We start from the raw sequence: 13,998 nt of genomic DNA, 5'->3' as shown, positions 1-13,998 counted from the left end.
TGACTTAAATGTCAAAACTTTTTTAATATGCTGTAAAAAGGCTATACAATTTTACAATTGAGGAATAAAAATAGCTTTTGGTCTACACCATTGATAAATGAACATTTTAATGTAAAAATATGTATATACTTTTTTATGTCTCAGCCACGGGGAGCCCCTGCAGACGGCCTAAAGAGTCACATGAGGCTCTGGAGCCACAGGTTGGCCACCCCTGGTTTAAATTAACACTTAAGTTACAAGTTTAGTTACAAATGAACACATACTTGTAAAGGCTCACTAAACTAACAAGCAGATATTTGTGATCTGGACAGATTGGAGTTTTTACTCAATGTAACCGAAACATGATTAATGCCAATCCCTGTTACTTGCTGACTCATTGGTCTTATCTTTGCTGGTGTTCATACTAGAGATGTCCAGTAAGTGTCACTCATGTTCATGTCTACCAGCTGTTGACTCCTTTCAGATTCTGGCCATTTTTGTGATTGATGGCCCTGTGGGTAAATTAGTGCTTAAAGAACTGAAATTCATACAAGTACATGTAGGCTGTGTTCCATTTTCATACTAAGTATCAAGTCCAGCTTCACACTGAAAAAGACCTAGTGAGATATATTCGACAACACTAAAAAAATTCAAACCCAGACAAAGATTGCTTAATTTTCGATTATAACATTGTTCTGCTATGATGATGATGATGATGATGATGATGTGAAAGTAAACATTATGTCAAATCAAGTCAGTTTAATTAATACAGCCTAATATCACAGTTTACAGGCCACTGTATAGTGAAAATAACATTTGTATATGTGTGGAAATCTCCACCCACTGTATCATTAAGATGCGGTGTGTTGAATTCCAGCCATGTGTTACTTTAGTCAAAGAAAAATCTGTTCAAGACAACAACCACTTTGTATTTGAAATCCTATTAAGTTTTTATATTAGAATTGGAATCAATAGCATTTTAAATGGTTTACACAAACAAGGTAGGAGGGAGAACCGTGAAAAGAAGCAGGAGAAGAAAGGAGAGAAAGAGAAACAAAGGAATGATGTAACAGGTGGATGGAGAGGGAGCGAAGACATGACAAGAGCTAAGTCTTGTCTTGTATCAGTACTAATGGCAGTAGTATGTGCACAGGTGCTTTTTAAGCACATATGTTAGACAAATAAGTTCCTGTACACTGGTGGCACCAATAAAGTAATAATACACACTCATAGATAAAAAAAAAAGTATCATATGAACTGTGATTAAAGGTTTGACATGGTTTTTTCCTTTAATGTTTTTACCAGTCATGAGATAATGATTTTAAATACACACACCTCTAGGAGACACCGGCATTTTGCTTGGATCAATGTCTGCATTTAACATACTCCATTATTACATATCAGCACAGATATTCTAGTGAATTAAGAGGATATTATATGTTAACATAGGATAATAAATAGATTGTGGGTATAATTATACCATAATAGATTTGACAAGTTTGACAATCAAGTGATGCTATTTTTCTGATCTTCTTATCTGTGTGTGTGTGTGTGTGTGTGTGTGTGTGTGTGTGTGTGTGTGTGTGTGTGTGTCTGTGTGTCTGTGTGTGTGTGTCTGTGTGTGTGTGTGTGTGTGTGTCTGTGTCTGTGTCTGTGTCTGTGTGTAGTCCAGAGAAGGCTCTGAAGGACTCTCTGCAGCTGTACGAGGCAGCCTACCTTTCCAAGTCCCTCTCTCGTCTGTTTGATCCCATCAACCTTGTGTTTCCTATGGGCGGTCACAACCCGCCCTCCAACGACGAGCTGGACAGCATCATCAAGACCATCAGCAGGCAAGCACAGCACACGCCGGTTCGGCTACCTTACAGCGCCGACCCACTTGAAGTGACAAAATAATTAACCGAAAACAGGGTTAGGCTGCAGTCACACACAGCCACGAATTAAAAATTCACAGTGGTGAAACTGGACTCTGTGGGCTGTGACTTACCTGCATTTGCGTAAGATAAATGGACTGCACTTATGTAGCGATTTTATCCAAAGCGCTTTAACTCAACTCAACTCAACTTTATTTGTAAAGCACTTTAAAACAACCACAGCCGCAACAAAGTGCTGTACATAAACAAACAGAACAAGAGACAATAAAATAAATAAAACTGGAAAAAACACTAAAATAAATAAAGCAGAGTCTCATGCGTGGTTAAAAGCCAAGGAATAAAAATAGGTTTTAAGATGAGTTTTAAAAATGGACAGTGGGGAGGCTTGTCTGATGTGCAAAGGTTTACACTATAGACCTCGTCCATCCACCCATTCACACACACATTCATACTGGTGGCGAGGCTGTCCTAAACGGTGCCACCTGCCACCATTTGGAATTCATTCACGCAGCATCAGGAGCCATTTGGTGTTCAGTATCTTGCCCAAGGATCCTTCAACATGTAGGCTGCCATGGTCAGGGATCGAAGGCCAGTGATGTGGAGCTAGTACAATTGACGATGTGTCCTCGAGTAAAAACCTCTTCCAAACAACCCCTACAGGAGACAATTGTGTAGAAACAACAGTTATATCCTAGCCTGGGTATACCCAGACTGCCTTGCGTGCTCGAATTTAATTTCGAACCTCCAGACGGTCTGGAAACCACGACAGTTTCTTAGCCCTGTTTTAGGGATCCAATCACAGAGCGGGGAGGGACGGTGAGACGATGACACGTACTACTCGGCACTTGGAAACTTTCCGGATCCAACATGGCTGCTGCAGACGCGAAACTCTCTTTAGCTGTAGATGGTGTTTTAAATAGTTTAGAGCGAAAGTTGAAAGGCGAAAGGTCTCTCGGCGGCTCTGCTGTCCCCCGGCCCATAGCAAGATCACCGGTAGCGGGGTTATTAGCACCGCACCGGCGGTCTCGGCGGCTCGTTGCGCAAAACAGCAAACAATACTCTCTCACAGACACACACACAACAACCATCCATTTCTGTTGCTCTACTACGTCATCTGGTATAACTGATCTGATTCTAAGCGCCCAATAAACGGCTCTGGAGGATCGTAAACCACACCTCCTCTACGGAGAAATGAACGGCAGGTGTCCAGACCTAATCTCAAATGAGATTTGGTCTGGTGTTAGCCAGGCTAGTTATATCCAGTCCTTTTACTGAAATCTAAAACTTTGTTAAACGTTTCTTTGTAGTTGTTTGAAGTGTGACTAGTTATTATCATTCATTTTGTGTTCGATTGTTGGCAGTGAGCTGAATGTAGCATCAGTAGATCCAAACCTCTCTCTGGCTGTGTCCAAGAATGCTGCCAAGACTGTCCAGCTCTTCTCTGTCAAGTCTGAACAACTGGTACGACTCTTAAAACGTTTCAGTTTCACATACCAAAATACTGTTTAAAGGATGGATAAATCAATCATTGGTTCTACTGTCTGTATTCTGCCAACATACCATGCACTGCCATCCTTTGCATCCCTCTATCTGCAGTTGTGCACTCAGGGTGACGCCAGTCAGGTCATAGGACCGTTAACAGAGGGCCAGAGGAGGAATGTTGCTGTGGTCAACTCCCTCCACCGTCTGCAACAGGGCGTCACCAAGGTAAATACAAATACTGGCTGTCTAATGAACAAATACCCCAACTTGATACTATCACCGATTGCCTATTATACATTTGCCTATTTTCATGTTAATTTCCTTTGTATTTGCAGATTATTTCAGGATTGGGGACATGTCCACCAGCTGCAGCACAGGCTCTCTCTTCTTCTTTGGAGGTACCTGTTGCATCACCGTAGGAACACTATGACACAGGGAACAACATCTATATACAGTTTATTATTGTTATGGAGCAAAAGACCTGAAGCTCACATCCTTGACATCCTTTGTCATTTGGGATTAGAAAACTAGGATTTGCATTGTTGATGAAAGGATTAGCAGAGACTTGGTGTGGCTCTATTACATATCCTCACGCACACACGCACACACACACACACACACACACACAATTAAATAAATAATATAGTTTTCCTTTTTTCAATTCAGGGAGTGCAGCTGCTGATGAGCAGTGCAGTGCAGCCTCTCTTGCAGTCAGTCAGTGACTCCATAGAGGCCATCATCATCACGCTGCACCAAGAAGACTTTTCAGGGTAAGCAACAATTTACCTTTTTCCAGGGACTCAGGAATCACTGAGGACCTCACCTGTGTCTGTAACTCCATGGATGTATAAGAACAATAACTGTCCTTACTCTCATCATAAATGTCTGACTCACGCTACTCGTGCCTGATTCTGCTGCTGCTATAAAGAGCGGACACTATTGCATCTAGCTAAGTTTTATTGATGAGAACCTTTGTGTTTAACTATAAGAGTGTTTATTTGATGAACATGGGTGCTAAAATATGAAAATAAATGGGGGGGTTTCTATTTCGAAAACAAGTTAACAACAATACAACAATAAAAAAAAGCTCGGTGGGTAAGTTTTGTAATTGGTGTACAGGTACATTAAAAAAAATTAGAATATCATGAAAAAGTTCAATGTATTTTGTCAATAATTTCAGAAAGTGAAACTCGTATATTATATAGATTCATTACACATAGAGTGAAATATTTCTGTTTTTCTTGTAATTTTGATGATTCTGGCTTAGAGATAAAGAAAACCCAAAACTCAGAGTCTCAGAAAATTAGAATATTACATAAGATCAATTAAAAAAAAGATATTTTGAACACAAATGTCATGCTTCTGAGAAGTATGTTCATTTCTACACACTCAATACTTGGTTGGGCTCCTTTTGCATGAATTACTGCATTAATACTTGGTGGCATGGAGGAGATCAGCCTACGGCACCATGTTGCTTTTATAGCAGCCTTCAGCTCATCTGCGTCTGGTGTCTCTCACCTTCCTCTTGACAACAATCTATGGATTCTCTATGTGGTTGAGGTCAGCCCAGTTTGCTGGCCAGTCCAGCCCAGTAACACCATGGTCATGAAGCAGCTTTTGGTACCTTTGCCAGTGTGGGCAGGTGCCAAGTCCTGCTGGAAAATGAAATCAGGATCTCCAAAGAGCTTGTGGAAGCATGAAGACTCCTGAAAATGTCCTGCTAGATGGCTGCTATGTTGACTGTGGACTTCAGAAAACACAGTGGACCAACACCAGAGAGGACATGGACCCAAACCACCACTGACTGTAGACTCCAATATTGAACTTTTTCACAATATTCAAATTTTCTGAGACATTGACTTTTGGGTTTTCATTATCTCTAAGCCAGAATCATCAAAATTACAAGAAAAACAGACTTGAAATATTTCACTCTATGCATAATGAATCTATATAATATACGAGTTTCACTTTCTGAAATGATTGACAAAACATATTGAACTTTTTCATGATATTCAAATTTCTGAGATGAACCTGTATGCCTGAACACTGTAACACTGTGTAACACAGTGGGAGTGCAGCTCGCTTGTGCTCAACGATGCTGACTGCTCAAAACGTTCAGTATCATGAAGGCTGCTACAACTTGTGCACCTTTTATACACTAAACAGCACTGGAGGCCTCTAGAATCAAAATTAGGATGATATTTGGAAATGCCTAATCTTCAAAGCAGTTCTATATAAGCAGTGGACATTTTTTGTACATGAAAACAAATTCAAGAAACTGAACGGCCAGGTCGCATTCATCATACATAGGCTTACTGCTCGCGGCCATGTGTTCCGTAAACACTGAGCACGCTCGCTGCGTGTGACGTCGTCGCGTCCTCCAATGCGCATGCGGGACACTTTTGGTACGTTTAAAGTTCACACTGGAGATCACATACAAGTCGCATTTAATTGGAAATGTGAACGACCTTGCAAAAAAATCGGAATCCACAAAAAAATCCAAATTGAGCATTAAGCCCTGCTGTCTGAACGTAGCCTTAGTTTTTATTTTTAATTGTAACCAAGAAACATGCTCTCTTTGGATGAACTGTAAAAGAGACACTATTGATTCCAAACTGAACTGTTGTGCAGGCCTCTGTCCAGCCCTGATAAGCCAGATGTTCCGTGCTCCCTCTACATGAAGGAGCTGCAGGGCTTTATCTCCAGAGTCATGACTGACTACTTCAAACACTTCCAGTGTGTGGACTTTATCTATGAGAACACAGAGTCTATCGCTCAGAGGGCCATTGAGCTGTTCATCCGCCACACCAGCCTGCTGCGTCCCCTGGGAGAGGGCGGCAAGATGAGGCTAGCTGCCGACTTTGCACAGGTGAGGGAGACCTTTCTGAGGCAGAAGCCTAATCCCATGCTGACTCTAGGCTGGCCCTCCCAAGCAGGACAGATGGTTAAAAAAGCCAAGAAATTCATACGAAATGTGTATCTCTATTTGTATATTAACGTTTGATAACTGTTTGTGTGTATTTATCTGGGTTTCAGATGGAGATGGCAGTGGGCCCTTTGTGTAAGAGAGTATCTGATTTGGGGAAGTCTTACAAGATGCTGCGCTCCTTTAGGTGTGTATAATGGTTCAGCAAAGATCAACACAATCAACCCAGGTTTAATAATGTCAGCACAGCTTACATAAAACACTTCTCACTCAGAGCACTGTTCACCAGCCTGTCAATCTTTTAGATATTCCAAGCTTTCCCCTCTGATTTGTATGTCTCAATGTTTAAAAGCCTACAGGATATTATATTATATTATATTATATTATATTATATTATATTATATTATATTATATTATATTATATTGTGTGCTTGTGTTTCAGGCCGCTGCTGTTTCAAACCAGCGAGCTGATAGCCAGCAGTCCGGCTGTGGGTGATCTGATTCCCTACAGCACCCTGCTGCACTTTTTCTTCACCAGAGCCCCGTCTGAGCTCAAGTCTCCTCACCAGGCCTGTACACACACACACACACACACACACACACACATCTACTTTGTATAGTAGGTCCTAATCCTCATCTTAACCCTTACAACTAAACACCTAACCCTCAACTTTACCAATTTTCAATCCTGAAGCTTAAAAAAAGTCTTAACCTTCCAATGATCCTCAGCACAATGTTGTTTTGCAGTGTAAACCACTACACCATCTAAACAAACATTCTCCCCACAGAGAGCAGAGTGGTCCATTGCCCGTTACTCCCAGTGGCTGGATGATCATCCCTCTGAGAGAGACAGACTCACTCTCATCAGGTAAGCTTTTTTTAATTTGTTTCTTGCTTTTCTAGATTTTATCCAAAGTGACTTACAGGAAGAATAAAAACAAACAATCAAGGTATAGTGCAAAAAGAGCTATTAGTGCATCAATAAGTGCTAGTGATGATTCTTTAAGCAGTAGAATTATCGTGTGGTGCTAGGAGAGAAGGTCCTCTCTGAAGAGCTGGGTCTTCAGGAGTTTTTTAAAGGTAGAGAGGGACGCCCCTGCTCTGGTAGGAACTGGTAGTGCGTTCCACCAACGGTGAACAAGAAATGCAAAGAGTTTAGATTGCCTTGGACCAACGGGGGGCAGAGCCAGGTGCCGTTTATTGGAAGAGTGCAGCGGTCGTGAGGTAGCATATGTCTGAATCAGGGCGTTCAGGTAGGTAGGAGCAGTACCGGAGACAACTTTGTAGGCCAGCATTAGAGATTTGAATTTGATGCGGGCTGCAACAGGTAGCTAGTGGAGCTCAATGATCAGCAGTGTGACATGTGACCTTTTTGGATGGTTGTAGACCAGGAGCACTGACGCGTTCTGGATCATCTGAAGGGGTTTCACTGTGCAGGCTGGCAGGCCTGTCAGGAGGGCGTTACAGTAGTCAAGTCTTGGGATAATGACAGCTTGTGTCAGGAGTTGTGTAGCATGTTGAGTTAGGTAAGGTCTGATTTGACCTGTTGTAAATGATTGATGTTGTAAAGTGCAAAGCGGCATGACCGGGAAACTGAGGCGACATGACTGGAAAAGGTGAGTTGGTCATCAATCATAACACCTAAGTTGCTCACTACCCTGCTGGGGGCAAGACACAGGGAGTCAATTTTGATACTGATGTCGTAGTGTATTGTAGGTTTAGCAGGGAGGACCAGCAGTTCAGTTTTTGAAAGGCAGCACACACAACCTGCATGTTATATAGACAATGCCATCCCATCAACAACCTGTCAATTGCTAAGAGAGACAAAACACAATGAACTTCTCAACGGGCATGCTAAAACATGACAACACATCACTGACATGATGAACAATGTGCACTTTGATCTTACTGTGGTTTTTTACTGTGGTGTGTGAACAGTACCTAGTAGAGAACTACGTGTAAATGTTGTCTCGAAGTTGTAAATCTTTGCAAGATTTCATCACAAAAAAAATGGATAGTGCTACCTTACAGTATATGTCATAGAGAAGAATCAGAAATGCTGCAATATGCTTCTCTACGCATAGAAATGTATTAAAAGTGCACAAAATGAAACCAAAGTAATTCAGTTTCTTAAATCCAGAATTCTACATATTCACTATACATGTACAGTTATGTTCAAAATAATAGCAATGTGTAAAGCCCAAAATCCTTAGAAAAGCATTTCTTTCCACACACACAAATGCATTGGGAATGCTGCACATTCTATTCCAAATCAAAACAAGAAGAAAATGTATCAAATTTGTTTTTACTTGACAGAAAGTGAAGAAAAAGGAATATAAGGCTGTTCAAAAAATGTTTGCAGTGTCTGCATTTTTCTTTACAAACTCAAATATTTTTATTGTCTAAACTGAAAAATGCTTGACACTTAGCTTTCCTGTGAATCACTGAACTAATTTCTAGTTGTATATCCACTGTTTCTTCACATCTGTGTTGCATGGAGTCGACCAACTTTTGGCAGAAAGTTGGTCGACAATTTTTCTTGGCAGGTATTCCGGCTAATTGAAAACATATCTGCTTAAGTTACCACTAGATGGAAACAATCAGATACACCAAAATTAAGAGCATGGGTATTAACAGCAGAACAAAGTTTAGAGATGGAAAGACTAACTTTTAGAAATAGGGAACAAATACATATTTGGAATAAGTTATACTGTAAAGAAAGGCTGGTAAAAACAATGGAAATATTTAATCAAATTAAGGAGATGAACTAAATGGTTCCCTCCCCAACACTAACACTCACATGCATACACACACACAGAGATTCATGAACACGCATACATGCACCACCCCTTATTTTCTCATTACTCTATTTTAGTATATCTTAGTATTTTTATTTTTATTTATTTTTTGTGTGTTGTTAGTTTGTTTATTCCTTTTCTTGGAGATCCTCATTTGGGGAATACCAGTTTGCCTTGTATATATGTTTGTCTGTTTACCCTATGTTTTGTTATTTACTTTGTGAATATATACCTTGGAAAAAAAAGGGGAAAAAATGCAAGGTACAATATTGTAAAGAAAACAAAATTACTGATTATGTTTGTGAAAGTAAGAAGCCTTGCAATAAAGTATTAAAGTTACCACTAGATGAAACTGTCGATAATTATCAGGTGCAACTTTTCTCCTTTCAGGGGCGCTCTGGAGGCCTATGTGCAGTCAGTGAGGACTCGGAAAGGGAAGGAGTTTGCTCCCATCTATCCCATCATGCTCCAGGTGTTACAGAGAGCCACCAGTGGCTCACAGGAGGTCAGAGCCTGACCACTACAGCATGTAGTATGTTAGAGGGGTATTTAAAGGCAGTGAATGTTGTTTGTTGGATTCAGGTTGAGCTCTATACGTAGTACAGAATGCCTCATTTTTTTATTAATGACTATAGAGGTTTTATTCTAGCATTTATTTACAATTACAGCTTTATCGGGAGACTTTGTGAAAGGGTACATGGATTTTTGGTGTTGAACTTCTAACACCACCCATCGCAGGACTCTTCATTGAACACAACCTTTGGATTTGTCACTTTGATGATTTTACATGGATTGATCTGGTGGAACACTATTAAAATTATACAGGTCTAAAAATGTCTGTAAAGCGTCAACTCTATTACCCAGGTGGTTTGATCCAACCAACTAGAGGGCTTTGTTATTCTCACAGGGATGAAGAAATGGGTGTCTTTTCTGCAAAATTCGAACTTGAGAACATCAGTTTATTTTTCCCCCCGATAATTTGGATTCATCTTTTTATTAGAAACTGTAAAAATGTAAGTAACATGTTTTTGTGGATGCACACAGAAGTTTTGTTCATCAATGATTAATAAATGGGAAAATATTTGCAAGACTTTTATTTGTACAGCACTTCATTAGAAGCATGGATTTCACACAGACAGTATAATATGAGCTGTATAAACAGGTGAATTCAGATGGGCCATTTCCATTGGTTGGCAGGAGGCTCTTCTAACAGCGGCTCCCATGGTTTCCACTCAGACATCTTCCTGGAGAGAGCCAGCTCACACTCCGCCTGCATACAGGACACACACAGCATTCAATAGCACCATAACCTTGGACTAAAAGGTCCAGGCCTTTGAGCAAGAAAACATTTGTGAGCCTATAAGTTGTCCAGGAGGAACTGTGTACAGTGTTTTGAATTACATTGATCAATTAAAACCCAAAATCAGACTTAGTGCCTCAGAACTTAAAACAGAAGGTCCAATGTGTAGAATTTAGTCAACTATCCCTTTTCAAGCACATCAGGTAGCAAAGAAGTGCAAAAGGCCCCCTCAAGAGCCGGTGTTCAAAAAGTCTGTTCATGTTACTGTTTGAGTAGAAACATGGCAGACTATAATTGTTTCCATCAATTCGTTTCTTTATGCTTTTTAACAGATTCCCATGAGAGAAGTTTGATGGAAACCACAATATTCAATAAAACTTTGAAAAATGGGCATATAAGTTTATACTCTTTTGAAGTGTGTGTCCTTTTCGGAAAATGGTTAATGCACTAAACGGGAGATGGAAATGTTTTTGGTAACGCTTTATATTAAGGTCCTTGTAATAACCATTAATTAACAAGAAATAAGGCCCTTGTAAGTCCTCACAAGATGCTTATTAACATTATTGTGTGTTTATAAGCTTATATAAGTGTTAATAATGGCATTACAAACACCCATGACCCACCCATTATGTCTTTGCCATGCCTTTATTAATCTTATTTTGTTTGCTTATTGATATTAAAATATACTTTATTGCTCATCTATTATAAGTTAACTATGCTTTTTGCAACTACTGGATCTAAAGCGAGAACAATGCCTTATCACTTGTTAATTAATGGTTATTAAGGACCTTATTAGGCGTTACCATGTTTTTTACGAATAAATTCTGCTGAGCGTACATTTAATTACATGACTGATCAGCTGTCCATCTTCCTCTCATGGGTGGCCAAAGTTGTCCGATTAGCAACCTCTTTTTGAGTTTCATGGAGACAAATGAAATTTGGTCAGAAGATGTAACATGGAGATGAAGCAAAAGGACTAAAAGGACCCCATACCCTAAAAGAAACAGGAAGTCAGCTATCCTGGGTCATTTCCAGGCTCCGTACTTTAAAGGACTCCTCCTAGAGATTTATCCCGATCAACTTCAAATCTGGTCAGTACAATCATAAGACCTTTGTGATTCAAATGTATTTACACTTTAGTTCATTATGAAAGTATGTGGGTGTGGCATGGTGGCGAAATATGAGGTTTTCACTAAAAACAGGAAGCTGCTCCAATTTCAGCATACATCATCCAATCTGCTCCAAATGTCTCATGCATGATGAGAGTCCAGACTTGAACACATCTGCATGTCAATACTGACCCATAGTCATAGCGATCCCCGCTGGCAACAGGAAGTAACTTGTAGACAAAGTGTGACAAAATTGGCAATTCCCCAACATGGGTAGGTGCGAGGGCCCATTCAACACTGCTTGTAGCTTTAATTTGTTGCCGTTTTTTCTCCCTCATTCAATCTCTTGTTCTTCTACTCTTTACTGACAGATTAACCTACAGCAATAAATTACACTGCTATCTTCTGACGGTATGTATGGTTATACAGCTTTGCTCTAAACCAGTTGATGGACGCGTCCCTAATTAGAATTGTCTGAAATGCTCCTTTAAATTGACCCATGAATAACAGCAAATTCAGATTTACTGCTTTAAATTTGGTTTCCACTCCTGTTTGTTTATAGACTAAAACAGTACTGTTTTTACCGGAGCAGGCTAGTTCGGTGGTATAAGTTACCAGGGTTACTGAGCAGGGAGTCACATAAGCCACTTTAATGGAACGCATCTCTCACTTAGATTAGCGAGATTTATCATAATAAGACAGGCTTTTCCTCAAACCAACTTGATGGAACAGCCCTCAGCTGACCCAGACAAAGTCAGACATGGTTTGTTTACTCTTATTGCCCAACAGTTGTGATGAGCCCAAACGTGAAGAAAAGAAGACAGTATCTGTGACCTACCTGAAAAATAACTTCTTCAAGCTGTCCACAGTTTATCTTCTTCTCCAGCTTCTCAGCATCAGGCTCCTATGAAGAGAAAGATTTACTTTAATTATATGAACACACAAGGTATCAAGGATGGTTAGTTATCTGGCTCGGCTGTAAGAAAGCGGATCACCATGGTTAACCTACTCCAAAACAGATTAACTTCATAGTGTCTAATCAAAACCTGCCAACAGACCTACTGCTGTCCAATCAGATCACTGGAAGCAGAAGTAGCGTTACTACTATTTAATGTGCATCACATATCACTTGGCTCATCATTAGACAAACAAGCAGGAACAGCAACACTGAACATGATGAGGATGCCAAATGTAAATTGGATTAAAGAAAGGCTCAAGGAATTGCAATTTAGTGTTTGTTTGTTTTTTTAACCCTTTATAACCCTAACTAGATTGCCATCTAGTGGGCATGACATGATAAATAGTCGAGGGAAACATTTTTTTAAGGGGTCCCTTTACCTCTGACCAAGATATCTGGAACATCACTGTAGTTTCATACCGGATTGAAGACAGATAACAGATTAAATTCAAGTGTGCAACTCACAAGTTTTATATCTTCGGATTCGCCATTTACTTAAAAATCTGTTTTATTGTGGGTCTGGACAACAAAAGGACCACAAACAACTTTCTTCATTTATAATAAATGAAAAGAAAAGTCATCCTAGAAGCTTTTTTTTCTTTTCATGATCTGTTCATTTCATTTTGAGCAAGCTTGATTGAAAAGCCCCCAGGACTACCTGCAAGAAGTGACCATGTATCTCAAGGGGACCTTCCCGGCTAAATAACATTAAGAAATATTTTAAGAATTATTAAATCTCTTCCCATAGCTGCAGTCGTTTTAAACACATCATTGTTTGGGGTGATATTTATAGCTACTATATAGTGACACCAGAGTCGGCTGACAGTTGATAATGGGCTTTGTGAACCCAGATAACTGCTATCAATAAGGCCCTTTAATAGTGCCAATGCAAGCTTCAATATTTACGCCTCTGTAACGTCTCAGCTGCACTATGAAAGCGCCAGATGCTGGGATCAAGTGATCCCGGCTCTGTAACGCCTCCAGAGGTAGTAACAGAGGCGGAAAATTGGCGGGACTGTTGGAAGCGGGACCACTATGAATCTGCCATCCCGGCAAGAAGGAATATGTGATTATGATCAGAAATACGCCTCCCACTGAGTCCGACAGTTATCAAATCAGTGTTGTTGTTTAGCAGCATGCACAAAAACAGCAGCCACCGTTGCTGTGCAACTGTGCACTGTGTCTGGCGGAAGAAATGAACATTGTGCTGTTTCTCACTGTACAGATGCTGCATACTCAGGCAAAGATATTTTGCATTTTTTGTTTTTTATGATTCAACTTTTATTGAGTTTTTACAAGACCACACTAACAACCAATTAAGAAAAGGGGCAAAATTAAGATACACGATCTTATGATAATAAAACAATACATAAATCAACCAATAAAATAAAAATAAGTACATAAGAAGTCCAAGACAGGTACAATTAATCCATGCTCAATATGTTAATTCACTGTCTACAAATAGTCTTCCAGTAAACATTTCCCTGTAATGAACCCAGTCTGCCTCCACCTTCATTTCCATGCCAGTCCCCCACGAACAGCCCATAATGATCAGTGTATGCAGATACATTTTAG

At 40.0% G+C, this 13,998-nt stretch overlaps 2 protein-coding genes across 2 annotated transcripts in view; one reads left to right on the top strand and one right to left on the bottom strand.

The window, feature by feature from the left end:
- Positions 1–10,139, top strand: part of cog5 (component of oligomeric golgi complex 5) — a 52,658-nt gene extending 42,519 nt beyond the window's left edge. The window contains exons 13-22 of the mRNA XM_059325770.1: positions 1,647–1,808; positions 3,212–3,311; positions 3,447–3,557; positions 3,668–3,730; positions 3,999–4,102; positions 5,964–6,201; positions 6,369–6,445; positions 6,701–6,827; positions 7,047–7,126; positions 9,447–10,139. Coding sequence (XP_059181753.1) covers positions 1,647–1,808; positions 3,212–3,311; positions 3,447–3,557; positions 3,668–3,730; positions 3,999–4,102; positions 5,964–6,201; positions 6,369–6,445; positions 6,701–6,827; positions 7,047–7,126; positions 9,447–9,573 — 1,189 coding nt within the window. The 3' untranslated portion in view covers positions 9,574–10,139. The remainder of the gene's footprint in view (positions 1–1,646; positions 1,809–3,211; positions 3,312–3,446; positions 3,558–3,667; positions 3,731–3,998; positions 4,103–5,963; positions 6,202–6,368; positions 6,446–6,700; positions 6,828–7,046; positions 7,127–9,446) is intronic.
- ndufa5 (NADH:ubiquinone oxidoreductase subunit A5) overlaps positions 10,136–13,998 on the bottom strand; it is a 7,260-nt gene continuing 3,397 nt past the window's right edge. Inside the window, exons 4-5 of the mRNA XM_059325773.1 lie at positions 12,304–12,369; positions 10,136–10,326 (exon numbers count right to left, since the gene is read on the bottom strand). Coding sequence (XP_059181756.1) covers positions 10,225–10,326; positions 12,304–12,369 — 168 coding nt within the window. The 3' untranslated portion in view covers positions 10,136–10,224. The remainder of the gene's footprint in view (positions 10,327–12,303; positions 12,370–13,998) is intronic.

This window comes from Centropristis striata, chromosome 22 (genome assembly GCF_030273125.1).
Source record: "Centropristis striata isolate RG_2023a ecotype Rhode Island chromosome 22, C.striata_1.0, whole genome shotgun sequence".
Taxonomy (NCBI): Eukaryota; Metazoa; Chordata; class Actinopteri; order Perciformes; family Serranidae; genus Centropristis; species Centropristis striata.
This window is presented reverse-complemented; position numbering and strand designations above follow the sequence as displayed.